This window comes from Streptopelia decaocto (genome assembly GCF_964273445.1).
Source record: "Streptopelia decaocto genome assembly, chromosome: 3".
Taxonomy (NCBI): Eukaryota; Metazoa; Chordata; class Aves; order Columbiformes; family Columbidae; genus Streptopelia; species Streptopelia decaocto.
In genome coordinates this window covers 89,918,737-89,936,726 of record NC_138656.1, presented here as the reverse complement: position 1 = coordinate 89,936,726, position 17,990 = coordinate 89,918,737, and the positions used below count along the sequence as shown (strand labels likewise).

At 39.9% G+C, this 17,990-nt stretch overlaps 1 protein-coding gene and 1 long non-coding RNA gene across 4 annotated transcripts in view; both read right to left on the bottom strand.

The window, feature by feature from the left end:
• The window catches only part of OGFRL1 (opioid growth factor receptor like 1), a 93,362-nt gene that overhangs the window by 48,846 nt on the left and 26,526 nt on the right, over positions 1-17,990 (bottom strand). For 2 of the 3 annotated variants that reach the window (XM_082048579.1, XM_082048581.1), the window contains exons 3-5: positions 8,770-8,949; positions 673-877; positions 500-579 (exon numbers count right to left, since the gene is read on the bottom strand). In XM_082048579.1, the coding sequence (XP_081904705.1) occupies positions 500-541 (42 nt within the window). In that variant the 5' untranslated portion in view covers positions 542-579; positions 673-877; positions 8,770-8,949. Of the gene's footprint in view, positions 1-499; positions 580-672; positions 878-1,051; positions 1,185-8,769; positions 8,950-17,990 lie in introns of all 3 variants that reach the window. The other variant, XM_082048580.1, reaches the window with a different exon arrangement.
• On the bottom strand, positions 6,416-8,576 carry LOC309437554. Its single transcript, XR_014183576.1, has 2 exons — positions 7,743-8,576; positions 6,416-7,712 (listed from the first exon to the last, which is right to left on the bottom strand). It is a non-coding gene; the product is annotated as an uncharacterized lncRNA (long non-coding RNA).

The window sequence follows — 17,990 nt, the reverse complement described above, 5'->3', positions numbered from 1 at the left end:
ATTCTCATACCATCCTTAAAAAGCCATCTCAGATAGTGTAATGTTATCGTCTTGTCCTTTGCTGTCTTCCCTCAAAGATTTCCTCTGGAATATAGTGGGACAGAGACGGTTCTTGTGGGCTGACACAAACTGAAAAGGGCTAGCAAGATGTAAGATGCAATCATAGCTGGCCTCTGTCAACTGCGCAGCCTGGAGCCTGAGCTCCATATGAAAATGCAAACAAGAGTTTTGTGCTAGGTTTGAAGGTCTCACCTCTCCCCATCTCCAGAAACAGGAGACACGACAGGCAAAAAACCCTCACGTTTCTGAAAGCTACAGTCTAATTATCAGTGAGACTGAGGTGCCCAGATGCTAACACATTAAGGAGAATTTTACAAAGCAAGTCTTATCCTTTCTGCAAGCTGTTGTGAACAACTCTGCCTCAAACCCCTCCAAAAACAAGCCAAATCTGCTGTAATTCATGGACTAGCTAGCTGCAAAAATATTTCAGATTTATTACCTGAATCCCGAATAAGCGGGGAGACAATGCAGAATAGAGCATCCATCTTGAATTAAAGCACAAAAATCACTCTTCCTGTCCTGAAACACAAAATGGCAGTCAGGAAAAAGGAATTATTAAGCCAGGTTATGCCCTCACTCATTAAGACTTCGTCTTTATTGCTAGATCATTACCTCTAACTCCTTCCAGCTTCTCCTTAAGGCAGCGTAAGACAGTTAAATCTCATGTGTTTGAGCCGGGGGACGCGTCCCTCAGCGATGGCCTCCTATCAGTGTCAGTCCAGCCAACGGGCCCCACGGAAGACTGAGGAAAACGATTTCTTCCAATTCTCAGAGTAGGGATTTTAGACTGTATTTCAGCTGGACAGAGAACAGAGTGCTGAGGGAGAAAAGCAAATTTGTGTCATACCAGGCCAGCAGCAGCACTGAAGACTGTTTTCTTATTATTTTTTAACATTTCAGAGGCAGCACCCTGTCTCTGTCATCCACACAGCCTCCAGCAAGGGGAAAAAAAAAAAAATCCCCCCAAATAAATCCACATTATCAAATTTACTTTCTAGTCTGCTGTTGCAGCCCTGGCTCTGGTCACCTCACATCAGCCACGACAGGGAAAGGCAGCTCCCATTTTGTACCACAGTGCTCGATGAACCTTATGGACGCTGCAGAGCTACCTCCAAAATGCTGCTCTGGAGGAGGAAAATGGTTAATGGAGGCCTTCCAAAAATCACTTGTTGATAGAAGACAAGTTCTCAAAGTAGCTTGATTTGATGCAGGTGGTTTGGGTAAGATAATTTTGTGATGAATTAACTCTCCCTCTCAGAATCAGGCCGTATTCCCTGCTGTCCCTAGCACCTTCCTTTGATGGTACAGGGGCTCTGGCTACGAGTGACCAGAGCAAAGGCCTTCTCCTTCCACAGGAACACGACACCACAGACCAGGCTCTTTACAGATGACTTTTTGTCCTCTCAGGCCAAGCAGTAGCAATAGCAAAACCTGAGCAGGAGAGTTGGAGGGGAAGGCTCCAAGGACACAGAAATCCAGCCTCCTGTCCTGCCTGGATTTCATTGTACAAGCCGCAGAGCACCCAGTCTGTGACTCTCTCTAACCTCACCGCAGAACTAGAGGATGACAGAATCACAGAATGATAGGGACTGGAAGGGACCTCAGAAGGATGGTACTACACCAGCAAAACTAAAAAGCCTGTGAAGGCCTCACCAAAAAAATCTTTGCACAGTACAGAAATCTTGACTCAAATGTACTGAAGCTAAATTCTTACTTCCCCATCTTCACTAGACACAAATACAGACTGGAGAGAGGGGAAGGGAGAGGAGTAACCCCAGCCTAACACTGCCTGAGACGATTCCAGCAACATCACACAGATCAAAAGAGCAGCATGATCTATGAAAAAAATAAAACCACAACAAAAACCCAAACCAAACCATTCACAGCAATCAAGAAATCACTGTGAACTTTCACACACCTACAATCCAAATATATTTTTCAGATTGCTCAAAGTGGGAGACGATGACAGCATCAACCACCTTTCCTCTCATTTTTAGATTAAAATGTGAAACAGAAATTGCATTTTTGTTAAAATACTCAAAATAAGTCTTGCTTTTAAAATTCAGTGACAGACCACAATCTGAAGCAGGAACTTCTATATTCTTTTATAGGTAATTATCTTACTTGTTGTAAAAAATGCATTTGGCATATGTTCAGACATCATTCCAGCTTGAAAAAATACTCAGAGAAACCAGATATAGGTATACATATTTTCAAGCCCTAAACAACATCTTTCATTTCCCACCTCGGTATTTCTACAAATTTGTTCTATTGTACATATAAAAAACTTACATTTGCCCCTGAAAGACCTTAAATCAACTCAGTTCAAGTCTTTGAGCCAGACCTCTTTCTTCTTCTGCCAAGAAACGAGAGTTTCTTTTCTGGCCGCCAATAATTATTCCATTCCTGTAGACAAAGATGTAAATCCTTGCTGTTCTCCATTTAGATTTGTCTTTAAAAATTCCATGGGGACCTCAGGGAAAACTTTCCATTCAGTTTGTCTCTGGAGTTTCCTGAACTGACAGTTCAGACACCAACTTAAATTTGTCTTTAATATTCTTCACTTTTGATCCTTTTCCTGCCCTCACTTGAAAGAGCTCAGCAATTAATAAAAATATCTTACCAGATATTTTTCATTTATCTTTTTTCGTCCTCCAACTGCTCCTCTCCTATCCAAACAAAGCCATACAATGCTGTGAGTTCACACAGCTCTAACCAAACCTCTGAGCGAAAGAGCAGCAAAGCCCCACTGAAGAGCATTTGGGCTTACACACGCACACATCTCTGCAGGACAGAAAACACATTAAATCTAGCTGAAAACTCTGTCAGAATAAAGTTTGCCACTGGAAGTATCAGGAAATAGACCTTCATTAGCAACAGAGTTTGTCTCGTAAGGTTTAGTATCACCAAGCACCTCTTGGTTTGGGTATTTGCTGAACTTTCACAGTATGCGAACTCCAGCAAGGCTGATCAGGAAAGGTGGCTTATACTTTCAATGAGGAAAGCAAGTGAAAAATATCCTCAGGAGAGCCCTTTCCTGTGGTCTGAGGGGAGTTACTGCAATGGTCATCAGAAGGGCCAGTGTCCCTAGAAGTCAACACGACAGGATCTAGCCACGAACATGAGTGGCTGTGGGACTTTTCACGAGTGCACAGGCTTTTCAGTGAAAGGCAGACAAGTCTGATAACTCCTGTTTTTGCAGACTTACACACTATGACACACACCTACTCTGAGTGGCAACAGATACAACTGCTTTTGTCACTTTTAATTTCCAAGGGTGTATGCTACACACAATTACAATTATGGTAACTGATCTATTTCAATTTAGATTTGATCTGCTCTTCCATGCAGGCAGCACAAAGAATATTGGAGAATTTCATCAAACGCACACAGTCAAGCTACAGGATCTTAATAAGCAGCTCCATTGATATCAATGCAGTAAGTATGGTCGCTGCTAAAAAAAAAAAAAATAAAAATAATCTACCACTGTACATATTTTAACTGTACTTTGTGAACTAAACATAATCTAGTGCCATTTCAACATCCTTACTAAAACTGTTTGCAAGCCAGTCAGGTTGAACAAAGTTCAACTATTTACAAAGTTCACAGTTGTACAGAGCCATCTATTTCTAGCCAAGGAACAGAACATGAATTTCATAGATCCTGGAATTATTTCATTTGTCAACATCAACCTATCCCTTGACCATCAGAGATGAATTATTTTAGCAGCACTTTTTCAGAAGAGCTGAGCCAGCAGGTGCTTCAGGCTGTATAGAAACCAGCAGAGAAAGGCAGCCTTCAAATGATGCAAAGGCCAGAAGTCCTGAGTTGGGGAAGATGCTCATTGTATTTCTGCTCACCTGTGTAATGAAATGGGGTCAGCTAGACCCTCCTGTAGTCTTAGAATACACCCAGGGCCTCAGAAAGCGAGGTGAGGCCGGCTTGGAGCAGAGTTCTGTGCTGCTGCGGCTGCCTGGGTGTGATCGTACAACCTGGGCTGCCCCGTGAGCACACACTTAAAACCCCCACACGAAGAGGTGCCGTGTGCCCGCTTGGCACCTGGGGGAGGATGGCAGCACAAGACGGAGCTTTCATAGCAGCCCTGATGGTAACCCAGCATTAGGTCACATAATAAGCACACCCCTTCCACATCCGCAGCCGTGCAATCCATCTAAATCATACGGAAAGGCTGGAGCACAATGAAACGAACTGACTTGCGATGGCGGGATTTTGTGTAACGTGCTTCATTGCAAAAGAGAGACTCCTAAATGATGTGGGGTTCTGTGTTTACAGAGGGAGTATCATCTTCTTTCGCAAAGGAAAAAGTGCAGAGATTCTGTCCAAAGCCAGGATTAGTGTCTACCTTACTGCAATATTATTTTAATAGCTTAATAACAGGAGCAAGGCAGCAACAAAAATCCCTTATTAACTGCAGCAGGAACAAAACTGGATCCCCTTACGGAGTGGAGTCAGTGTTGCAAATGTAAGCCTTACTCAGCACAGCCTTACTCTACTCTCCCTTTTGGAGAGTTAAATAAGCTATAATTTAGCTATCATATTAAACTATTTAAAATAAGCAAGCCCTCAGCTTCTCTTCTGAGGTACTTTGTAGTTATAGACTGCAATGGTTAGTTGAAGTTTGTTTATTATATTATATAAAGTGGATGCTACAAAAGCGTATTTCCATTTAATTCATGCTAACATCCTTAAAACTGGAGGCCAAAACTAAGGAAACAAAAGCCTAACTGTAGCTAAGTAGGTCTTGGATGGAACCCAGGGCCAACAAGCACTGAAGTGTCATACAAGAATAAAAGCAGCTTCAGCTTTTGCATTCCATTTAATTAAAAGTTTTAAGAGAATCAGTTTACAAAAAAGGTTTTTAAAAAACAGAGCCTAATTTTGAAGAAAGCGTGTTTGCTCAGATTTTAAGTTAACTAAGTTAATGTATTTTTAAGCTTTAAAATCTTTGTTTGCATATGATTGCATAATATTTGTATTACAGATGTTCCACACCTGCTTGCATTTCGCAGAACAACAGCTGCTTTTACATGGTTCTTTTCCTCAATCGTAGCATTGAGAAAATTTCAATCTGGAACCCATGCTGTCATTTCAGGGGCAGCTATGATCTAAGTACAAATACTGTGTTTTTCTTCCCCTTTCATTCAAAACAAACTTTTTTTTTCCCCTCTTTTTTTCAATTTAGATACAGGTCTTCAAAGTAGAAAAGCTTGTCATAGACCTTTAAGTTCTCCTGCACCGAATTTGAATTGGTGACAGTGAGATTCTCTGCATAAAAACTCAATTTTTGTATAAGCATAAAGTCAATTGCTGCTCTCTTACTGCATCATCAAGGAAGTGTTTACACTTAAAATCAACAGTATATTATTCTTTCCCCTTTGGATGACAAGTCAGTCACCTCTCTTCCCCCTTCACCTCTTGTTTCCCTCACCAGCAGCTCTTTGAAACTTTTAATATAATGTTTTTCTAATATGCCACTTGAAAACCTCAAGGTCAGGCTGCAACCTCCAAACAAGCAACAGCTCTGGCCAGGAACTTCCACACATTCTTCTCACAGTCACTCCCTATATTACCAAAACTGGATGTTAGGCAATTACCTAGAGGAACTATGTAATCAAAAATGTAACTGGGGCGGGGGGAAGAAAAATTTTGCTTTTCCTCTGTGTTAAGAGTTTACAGGGAAAAAATTACAGTACCAAAACTTAAGTTTAGAAGCAACATGGTAACAAGCTATCCTGCTCCTCCTTGCTAAAAAAACCCCAATAAAAACATAAGCAATACAGCATGTTGAGCTTAATATGCAAGAATGATATTGTCCTGGGTGCTGCCAAGAATCACTTTGAGCAAGTCACTTCTGCATCTTGGCAGAACCAACCTTCAAGGAGAGAAAGAAAAAAAGCAGCCCATGCCTACAATCAGCGATTTCCCACAGAAGACTTGCTGTGGGAGCCATCCAGATTACCTCTCCATGGACCCAATCCAAAGCTCATTACTGGCAACAGGCTTTTGAAACAGCCCTGTATGTTTTTTCACAATGGGAAAGCTCTATATGCAACTGATAGACCGTAAAGAATCTTAAACTCTTTGAAGTCTGAGATTAACAAGAGAAAATGACATAACATTTGCCTTTGGCTTGGCAAGTGATACCTGGGAGAAAAAAAAAACCTCTGTGATCTAGAAATAATGCAATTTATACAGTGCTCAGTATGGTGCAAGTACATCAGAGGATACCTTTACAATTAAAGGGCTGGAGGTAGCAAAATTACTGGTTGCTCTCTATTATCATACAATTTAGTTATTAGACTTTACAAACAAAACTTTCAAAGAGAAACATGAATGGTGTTCAGAAAATGAAAAATTTTAATTAAAACAATTTATCTGAATTTATTTTAGTAGTATGCTTGCAATTGCATTCAAACAGCACTAGCAGAATAATTTAATATAAAATAAAATACAAAAATATCCAAAATCCTGTAATTTCACAGTTATTTTGTTTTAAGACTTCATTTAGAATAAACTCTGTTCTAGCTCTTCAGGAGAGTGGCCATATTTGAAGCAATGAGCATTTTCAGTAGCACTTCAGGCCACAGCACAGTAGTGGAGTAAGCTACTACTCAGCTGATCCACATAAAAGCTGGTTTGCTTATTTAGTTTTCAGTGGGGTCAAGCCACTGAATTAGCTTGCAGTTTGAACAAACATTAATGTTAGCACAAGTAAAAGGGCAGGAAAGCGTGGCTGAGGAAGAATGTACAAGAAAGACTCCAGCAGTCCCAACTTCCACCAATGAAACAGAAGATGGAATTTCTCTATTAAACGCACAAATAAGCAATGTGAAATATCAAGAAGTTTTTCCAACTGACACAAAATAACAATTCCAAATCTAAAGCTAACCTAAAGAGGAATAACATTAAAATTAAACCAAACAAATTCAGGATGTTACCTCATTTCAGGAGGTTGTATTTCCTTGACAGCAGAGACTACAATCAGTATTATCACATAGTGGAGGATTTAACCCTGTGCTCCACCACCCTCTGAGATCTCTCTCTGCCAAGGGAACCATGTGTATTAGGAAATGCTACCCTCTATCGTTTGACTAGTCTGAACAGGGAATGTCTTCTTAACATGACGATTCTAGGAGGCCAACTCTGCTTTTCTCAGAAATTACTACACAAATCATGAGTTAAATCCCCACAAACCTGAAGCGCTGGTGGTTGTTCCTACACAGCCAGACCTCAACATGCTTTTCACTCATCAACTTACTCCTTGGCCACGGCACTCTAACTGGCCCTGTGACTCTGGCTTACCCTCCAATTCCTTTTTCCAAAAGGAAGGCAAGCCAGAGCCTGAAAGGTAATTATTGCTTCAAATAATTTACCTTTTTTTTTAGCTCTAACAGTTTGAATTCTTTCTTGTCTTGTAGCAGCACTACTTCAAATCCTTACGTGATCTTTTACCATTTTCCTGTTATCTTCCCACTCCCATCCCTTTCCAAACCCTGGTATTTTATCTCTTAGAACAGCCCTTATTTCAAAGATTTTATATTTAAATGCCTTTAAAAAAAGCTGAAGCAGCAGGATCTGAAGTAGGAAGAATACTATTGCAAAAGGAGCCAGATGGTGATCTTTGCATTCAACTGTATTATGAAAAATTTCTTAGAGAGCACAAAAGGTGCTCCATCTCATAAATAAGAGAAAAAGAGAGGAACCATATCCTTTCTGCCAAGGTCACTGCTTAAGTAGAGCTGCAAAACTACACTTTATGAGGATTTAAATCATTACAGTAAAGTTTATTCTACATTTAAAAGAGAAACTCTACTTGGCTAACAGCAAATAGAATGAAAGAAATACAAGGAAGAGGAGGAAGAAAAGGATTGCCAGGACAAAGTACAATGACCACTATTAGTCTTGGGGGGGGGGGGGATAAGTGGCAGGGAACTTTAAGTGGAAAACATAAGCTAAATACCTTTGTACCTTTAATTCAGTTAATATGGAGGTGGAGTTAATAAGTGTTGGCACCTCTGAATTTCTTTGAAAAGAAACTCAAATTTGAAGTCTCCTAGAACCTTATTGTCTTCTAACTCTGTTTCTAGCCCTTTCAAGTGGGAAACGAGAATTGAGTGAATCCTAGAAAGCAAGAACTAAACATTTCAGGATTATTTTGACTAAATACACTACTGATGTGTCAACCTGAGGTTGTCTACACTCTAACTTGTACATAACACCACATATAAATAAACAGCAGGACAGGGCTGTTTTAACCACTGCTTAAGGATGAAAGTATTGTAATGTAATATTGCTATTATTTAAGTTTCTCTCAAGGCAGCAGTGCAGCTAAAGCATATTGCAAGGCCCTTCTGACTTTAGGACACAAAACTCTGATGACATGATATAATGCTACTATTTACTTACTGACACCATAACGTAAATTATAAAATACAGGTTGTCAGAAATACAATCAACACAGAGCTCACAATACTCCATCCTTGTCCTCCAGATGATTTCCAAGGCAGGGAGAGTAAACAGCCTTCTCCCAGCTTTCTTAGTTTCCACAGCTGAGAGTGTAGGATGTTTACAGTACCTGTCACTCAGAGCTCTCAAAAACAGGCCAAATGTCAGCAGGCCGAGTACAGGCTTCATCACTTACTGCCAGAAACATGCAGATGTCAAGTAAAGGGAGGAAAAAACCCATACCCATCACTATTTTATACCACATGAATCCAAATCAATGTTAAGTCCTTTGTGCACGAGCTGGGAGGTATAAGAAAGAAGCTTCAAGCATCTCCAGAGATCAGTCACCGCTATGGCCACCGGGGCACTGCAAGGCTCCTCACAGTTCACTCCAAGCCACTCCTGACTGTCTTGAAGTTGTGCCTGCAGAAAAGAGAGGATTCACCATTTTAATGAGTGCACATAAATACATGAACAAAAAAACAATCAAGCAGAAAAACTGCATTTGCATTCCACAAGTAAAAGCCGTCATGTAATTTTTCTGGAGGAAATTTTAACACAATTTTAAAGCAACATCCTAGAGTGCTGGCTTAGAGGAATGCCTACAATATCTGGCTTATTTGTAATTATCAGAGGAGTTATGGTTCTGGGCCATCTTTGAATACTGTGAGGTAAAGCATATGTTTAAAGACACAGCTTGGTAAATTTAAGAGTTAACAGCAGTCTAGGTATGTTTGAGATTGTTTTTCTCTCACAAATAAACTAAGTATTCAGTTTCCTTAAATAAACCACTGCTAAGGGAAAAGTAAAAAAAAAAAAAAAAATCTAGTCATAAATAACAAAAACGTTTTTCGCATGTAGAACAAAAGCCAAAATCCTCAGAAGATCAAAAATTCCAGTTAAACAGGTTTTAGTACAACATAAGAAATACTTTGGGACAAGATTATTAACTGTTTCTACTTTAAAAAAACATGCATGTGCAAGAAAATGTGCAAGTGACTGGAGACCTAAATAGTATTAGATAATCACAGCAACATACTTGAAGAAAAGTTGATTTGCTACTGAAAAGGCAGAGGAGCTTCATCTGAGAGCTTAATTCATAGAAGGGTTGCACCAACACTGGTGCTGTTCTCACCATTATTTGAACACCATTTATAGCCCGGTATATTGGCAGGCTTTCTGAAGAAACAGCTTTCCTTTGGGCATGAAGTATGTTTCAACTGGACCCAAGTTACCGTACAATTTTCTCCTCTACCGTTACCTGCATCTCATTCATCTCTGAAAAATCAGGCCATGTATCTAAAAGCCCAGTCACAAAAAATCCTCAACGCAGATCCCTTTGGTCAAGACAAAGCACTACAGCAGCAGGAGAGGGAAAGATGGGGACTGTGTAATGGCATGCCCCACTTCACCATTCATTAGCAGGCCTGGAGATTTGCAGAAGCCTGAAAAGCTGAAATAAATCTGAAGGTCCAGATCACCTTCACATTCCAGTCCGCTATAAAATAATATAAACCACAAGGGCAAAGAAGGCAAAAATTGCAAGAATTAAGGGGTTTCCCTTCTAAAGTTGCCTGTCATACAGAAATCATCCCTCTGGTCGGCAGCTGAACAACCTACCCTAGTTCAGTGCCCAGAGGATGTATTTCTCCTAAAACACTCCACCAATTTTACACATCGACTAGGGCGATGGGTTGGATTTCTCTAACACACACAGTGAAAGAGGGAAATCCCTGTCCTTTAATCCAGCAACCCAGCTGCTCAGTGCCAGGTAACCCCGCACGGCACAGGACAGCCTGGCATCGGCTCCACAACAAATCCAGCAGGAGGAACAAGTACATAAAGCGCAGAAGGAAAATCACAGAGCTGCATCCTCAGAACATGCAGAAGGAGTAAATCTCAGAATAATCCAGGTGTGAACACATCTCAGGAAGCCATCCAGTCCCAGCCCCTGCCGGAGGGCAGAGCCAGCTTCAAAGTGCCACACAAACAGCTGCTACAGACCTTATACTGCTCATTCAAAGTTTTCCAGATTAAGTACAATTTGCAGAAGCCACTTCAACCTTTTAAAAGAGAAGGCAGAAAAGTAATACTGTGGAAGTCTCTGATTAAATTTACCACAGTACTCTCAACCTTTTGCAGACAGATGTTTCTATTGTTAACAGATCCTACTTTGACCATCTAAGGGGTGATCAATCACGATGCCATCTTGATTCGCATCTCTTATTACTGTTGGTTTACTTCTATTTACTATTATTTTATTCTCCCTGTATAATTAAAACTTCAGGGCTTAAAATCAGACAGTTGACTTTGAAAATGTTAACCTATGTTAGATTCTCTAACATTGAAACAGTTTTCCCATGTTTAATGAATGGAAAATAAATGAAAACAAAAAAATTGCCCCACCCCCAGTAATCCAGTACATCCCTAAGGCAAATAACCCCAAGCTATCAAATTCAGAGAATATGGATATTGTTTTTGCTAAAAAGTAAGTAGCAGGAAAAAACCCAAAATGTCTCTTTTGGTTTTTTTTCTATAGCAACAAAGAATTCTGCTTTCAAAATAAGCCTGTGAACTATGGGAGCTGTTGGCCTCATATCTAAAAGATTTATGAGAGCCAGGCAACATACTGTCAGCACACAAAGGAAGAAAACTTGTTAAGGCAAATGATGCAGTGACAAGGAAAAACTCAAACAGATGAAGGAAAAACAATCCAGAAATCCAGAACAGAATAAAAACTAAGCAATGTACTATTGTCTCAGACTCTTACGGAATCCCAAACACTTCTGAGACTTACTATACAATCTTTGGCTTCAGCATTTCAATGATACAAGTCACTTAGGACTTTAAAAGCCTGTTTTGTATATATATTTCAGATACGGTTCCCACCAGATAGTTATAACAACTTGAAACAATTTAAGGAAGTCTTTTGCTAAGAAATGCATTTATATTCAACACAGTAATCTGAAGGGCCTACATTCAAAACAAGAAACAGGAGAACATGACACCAACGAAATAACTACATTAAGCCCAGTTCCAGTATGTTTCCACTGCTTTGCTATTGACTTCCAAATCATTTGAACTGACTGTTTTATTTTAGCCAATATTTATTAAGTCTGAATGATGCTTCTAAGGTGAGATACTTGGGAAGGGGTAGGAAATTACATCACATCCTTTTGCCAAAATAGATGCCTACCACTTGCTAGGCACAGTTCCTTGTCTAGGTACCCCAATAGCAGCAGAAAACCCACCAGCTTTCATTGCAAAGCATATCCTTCTACAGGTGCCTGAGAAAACACAAAGCTGGCGATTTGCCAACAAGTCCTGCACAAAGCTGGACTAAAATTCTGCAGCTGAGGGAATTAAGGGAAGGCACCACCTGCACCGATAGCTTTGCTGAGAGCATGATCACCATGTGGCTATCACAACAGTGAGGATAAACTGCTGCAAAAAGAGTCTTCTCCCCCAGATCTCCAAGAGGGAAGGTGTTGGTGAAAGAGTTATTTAGCTAACCCTAGAATCTGCTCTCTCTCCCTCAGCTTCACTGTTCTTCACTCGAGCGATATGACCGTAAAAAGAATAATACAGAGACTTAGGAAAGAAGCAGCTGCTAAAAGAAAGTAGTACAATAACAAAACCCAGCAACCCCAAACCCCAACTGAAGCACTGCCCTGCCATCACCTGGAAGCAACAGATTCTGAATTGGACAATACAGGTCACACGATAAAGAGACCGCACTAGTTCATTTGCTTTCATCTCACAACAAAGCATTAAATGGAAGGACTGAAAAGAAAACTTATTCTCTTTAGCAAGTTAGGTATTTAATTTCTTGTGATGACAAGACGTTGGGTGCCAACATACACTGCTCACTTTGCAGAATATTTGTTGCAGTCAAGAACCACTCAACTATATCACCCAAGAGTAGATGGCCAGAAAATAAAGAAAAATGACCCTCGGTTTGTAAATAGGGAAAAAATTATATATAGTGTCAGGTGTAACAGCTTTACAGTGTTGTCATACAAGCTGACATCCTGCTACTTTCCATGTACTCATGGCTCTCTGAAAAAGCTTATCTTTCTGCTACCTCTGCATCAGACACACCAATAAGAGGGGGGAAAGTATCATTGAACATTATGGATATTATGGCATTAGCAAAACTAATGAGGCACTATTTACATAGCAAACCTTCTTATACAAATGAAAAAAAGTTCAAAACAGTCTCTAAAACCTCCTTCAAAATTAACCTACAATGCACATGGGGATTCTAATCAGCCTACAAAGAGGACATTCTACGATTCTGTGCCCTGATCCACTTGCAGTCCCCCACCTGAGGGGCCAAATGTGCTGTATCCCCCTCCTCAATACAGCTTAAAAACCAGCAGGTCCAGGGAAGACTTCAAGGTATTTCAAACTCTTCCTTCCTGGCCTGGCAGAATACTGGAGTAAAGGCTGTGTGGTCTTCACATTTGGAGATATATCCCAAATCACCTCTTTCACTGACCTGCCACCCCTCAAAAAGCAACCAGCAACATCTAAAGTACAACAGCTGTGTCATTTTGAAGCAGGAATTGAGATTTGGACTTGGGAAGGAGCAGGCAAAGTGGCAGGCATCCTTAGAACTTAGCTAGAGCCTGGTGGAGCTCCTATCATATGTCTCCATCCTTAGGTGGTAGCTGTGAAGACCACAAATCACTCACTTCTGCTGTTTTCCTACTACACGAAGCAGCATTTCCATCAAAAATTGCCAAGATTTTCTTCTCACTTGCCTGCTCCTGCAAGGCCACACAGTTTCAGTGAACATGTTCTGGTCATGGTAACAACAATTCATTATCAACTTTCTCCAAACCCCCCTGACACATTTGTAAGATTACTTCAAGCCAATGCAAATGAATTTTATGATTTTTCCTGTCCTGATCATTCTGTGTTACATTTTTGGATACATGCATTTATCTTGAGGGTCTCTTCTAACCAAAATGATTCTATGATTCTATACATGTGGGTATGTAAGGATGAACCACAGGGTCTCTGTCTGAGGGTAAAGACCTAAAAATGGAGGTGGATCTCAGGGCTCTCCTTTAGCAACTATATGTGCCTTTGCCTTCTGAGAAAACTATTCCATTAATTTCCTTCATGAAACAGTCACCTTGCAGCACTTTGAAGGGAGGGAAAAAACATGATAAAAACGTTTCCTTTTCCATGTACCTGCTATGAGACACACACAGAATTAAAAAAAATCTGAAAGTTCTGAATATATCATTAAACTAGCTGAAAGAGACATTAGTTTCAGCAGTTTTAAACCTTTTAATTTTTTTTCTCCTAGGAGTCAGAAGCAAGATAGTGGGAGAACAGCCACCAAACAAAAGCCACAAAACAGAGTGGAACAGTCCACAATGCAAAAGCAAGTAGACTGTAGATAAGTAATTGCCCCATGTTTGAATGAAAAGCGTTTCAAATTCTATATAAATATATAAACTGCCACCAGATGTCAGTACAGCCCAAAGAACTGCTAGCTCAACCCAGCACTCCAGATTGTAAAGATATTCGTTTAATGCCTCCGCAGCTGTCCGGGTACACAAATCCAGCCCTGCCGACAGCCCTGAATGGAAGGAGTCACACAAAACACAAAGTCTCACTTTCACTGGGAGAAGCAGCTCGAGACCTGCCATATGACCTCATTCATCAACGTGCAAAAATTGAAATACAAAGCTGTAAGAACAGGCATCAGTTTCTACTGCTGCACGACATCAAGAACCAGCTTGATATTAAATAATCTCTAATTAAGGTTCAATGCCCTTCTCCCTCATGCTCACCCAACTCTCTTGCTATGGCAAGCGTCTTTGCCCCATGTTCGTAAATAGCTTTAGTCTCTTTAGATTATGTTGCAAAGCGTTGGGGAATATTTAGCAATGAGGTTGCTAAGCTAAATAAAGCTTTCCTGCAAAACAAGCGTTAACATGATTGTCCTTGTGCTACACCAGAGGCTCCCGCCACCTTCTCCCTGTCTCTCTGAGCTTTGACAAGACTTGTAAGGTAAATGTCTGCGGATCATCTCCGGCTGATGTGATTTTACTCAGAATATTCTAACAGTAGCATTTATCTCATTTGTTCATGCAAATAAATCTCAAAATTTACAACTTCTTAATGGTACAAATTAGTCTCAAGCAAGACAGACATCGGACAAAATGTGTCTGGGGCTCCATGTTCTTTGCTACTAAAGCTACTAACTAGAAAATTTTCACAGGCGACTTAAAGAAAGGGTAGGACTTATTTTAGACCATTAGTGAAGAGATTAAAAACATTAACACATGAAACCACTCCCTATCCCAAACATAACCTATGTTATTTAATTTTAGCATGAATTTCCAGCTTTGCTAGCTTATAGATTGAACTTTTTGTGTTACCACGATCTACAAGTCTCACTCTGAAACAAAAACAGGTATTAAGAGAACACCTGAATTTGTAGAAACGAATAAAAGAATTATGAAGTGATTAAGAAATCTATCTAATGTCATTTTTGCTTAGCACAGAAACCCCGGATGTTGGTGACATCTTGACTGTTATTTTGTGGAAAATATGCAGGTAAAGCAAAGCAAAGCAATAGACATACAGTGACCTATGCAATTTTACATTAGGAGAACTTTGGTTTAAATTCATTTCTTAGGAACAAGAGTAATATAAGAAACCAGGTTTATGGTCATAATACTGGCTTATTGCATGACCTTAAAAAAACCTCTTCCATTTTCTTACCAAATGCAGTTAACTCAGTGCACATACATTCTTACAGTCCAATGTCAAGAACTTTGAAAATAAAACAATTAAAGGAAACTTTATGTTAAAAACTGTGAACAGAAAATGAACTTTTTAGGCTGATGGCCAGGAAGCAAATTTACTGAAACACCTTGTCATGACTTATAGGGTGGTTTTAGCACAGCTCTGAGGTTTCAACTTAAGTTTTAAGCCTACCACACTCTTAGATTTCCTTTGCATGGTTTCATATCTCAAGGTGAGTAGAATTGGAAGAGCAGCAAAAATATAGATACACAGAGACTTTTGTGGAGCATTTATATTTTCTTAATATAAATGCTGGACAACTTGGATATTACTATGTAAAAGAGAAATAAAAAGCAAAGAGGCAGGCAGCATCCTAGAAGATTTACCTTCTATAATTCTGAAGGGGAGACGAAGTACAAACTACTTAGTCATTGAGCAGCAGCAACCGCAAAAAATGAATCTGAAGTAAATTGCTTCACAGAAAACCCTCATAGTATCAAAATTGTGTCCGAAGGAAGAGTACCTCTAATTTTGTACCTAAATTAAGCCCCGGAACCTTCCTCTGATTCAGACAAGCAATGTAGTCTCAGGAGTTTCTCTCCGAGGAGCCTGATCGCAGACTCCAGAGAGACGGCAAGTTCTGTTGCAAACCTGACTAAGTGCTTAATTAAATATAAAACCTACAAGCATGTTTCACCTTGCTTTTGAGTTTCATCAGGAAACCTTTGCACAATTCCTATTTCGTTCCATGTAACTTGCAAGTCTTTGTCAGGTTAAAACAAGAGGTAATTTATAAGCACTCTCTAAACCGGAATTTTTAATTCATGAATCTTGGCTCTAATTGTAACAAAGACCCTTGAGGCTCATAGTTTCCCTCTGTTAACTTCTCTCCCTCAAATTTTCTACACGTAAACACTTGTTTCTATGACAGCAAGTCCTTCCCCCCACACTTTTTGCACATTCAAAACATGCAAAAACAAAGCCAAGTGCCTCTGTTTTACACACACTGCTCGCCCATGCTGAGTTTGATACGCCCAGGTGACAAGTACTATTCCAGTCATTCCCCCTTCAGGAAATCTCAAGAACATTACTAGCATCAGGAGTACATGACTCAACAGCCAACTTCCACAGTATGTCAGAATAACTGAATAGCTGGCCACTTTTTCCTAGGAAATGTAACCTCTAAAAAAATAAAAGTTTTAAGAAGAATTTCAGCTTCTGCAGGAACAAAGCTGCAAAGCTGTACTTAAAAGTTACTTATGATTTCACATCAGCAGCAAAATTTGAATAGAAAGGAGCTTACAGTCAGTTGCTATTTAGCACAACTTAATTTCCAAAAAATCTTTAAATTAAAAGCTCACCCTTGAGCATCAAAGAGGGCTTTGCATCTTTCTCTAAATCACCTACACTATGTTCTGCTGGCCTCTACCTTTTCCTCCGCACCCACCAGGCAGCCAGCTCTGCTGCTGAATGAACAGCAGCAAGTGGCATCCAAGCTGTGAGACTTTGATAGAGCCTGGCAGTTCAATAGTTACAAGACAGTATTTGCATGATCGAGCAGCATATGATGGTTGCATCTCTTTTCCTCTACTGAAAAAAAGTTCTAGATAAAGATGCTTTTAAAAAAAGGGAAATTGCCAACCTAACTGTTGTCATTTTTACGTAGACAACCATGAGGTTGGGCACAATGCTTAAAGGATTCATACAGTCAATTTTTCTTGCTGCTACTGGTTTAAGAGTGCTACCAAACTCACAGAGCAAGAATTAGCAATAGGAAATGCTTCCTGCATTGCTTAACGCTTATGGTTACTATAACCATGTTAAAAGAGTTTTGTTGGTTCATGTGTTTTTAATGACATCCCTTTTTTAAGGATTTACAAGTAAGTTTTACAGAATAGTATGCATTATGAGGGAATTTACATCCTTCTGCTCCTTTCCCCATCTTAGATCCTTCAATCTCCTCACCTCTTTATTTACTACCCAGATTTTCATTTAATCTCTAAGCACAGTAGTTGCCTCAAGTTTCACTTTTCTATTTCCACCCTAGGCCTTCTTCAGGTTAACTTAGCTAACAGTGTTCTTGCCAAAGTCCAAACATATTTGCACTATTTCATCCCCTTGCATTTTGAGTTGTCGGTCATCTTCTCTGTAACAGTCCAGACCTACCTCTCTTATTCAGCTACTTTTTGTTTGTTTTCTTCTCTATCAGAAGATCCTCCATTTGTTTTTATAGCAGAGATCCTGAGAAGCTCTTCTGGACATCCAGTCTCTGGGTGATCTACATTCCAATTCTAGAAAAATTGCCACCTTTGTGAGCACGGTCCAGAAAACTGCCTCTACTCCAAATCTGTCCATCGTTACATATGAAATCCTTCTTCATTTCTCCTCCACTTTAAGAAAAATAAGCCTGCCAACTCAAACACGTCATTAATACTTGCAACTCCACAGAACCAGCCAAACACCCAGTCCTACAGATTCGTTACGCATAAAATCTAAACTGCAGGCCTTTCAAGTGATCCTTACATTTCCGTCCCATCCGGTGACTCTTCTTCTTCCAGGTTCTCTTTCACACAACGTCCTCCAATGAAGGAAAATCAAAAATATTGCTGTGACTGTAACACATTCAGAAGACTACTGCCAGAAGTCGCCCCTTTACAACCTCTTATGCCTACCCTCTCTCACTTGAATTGAAC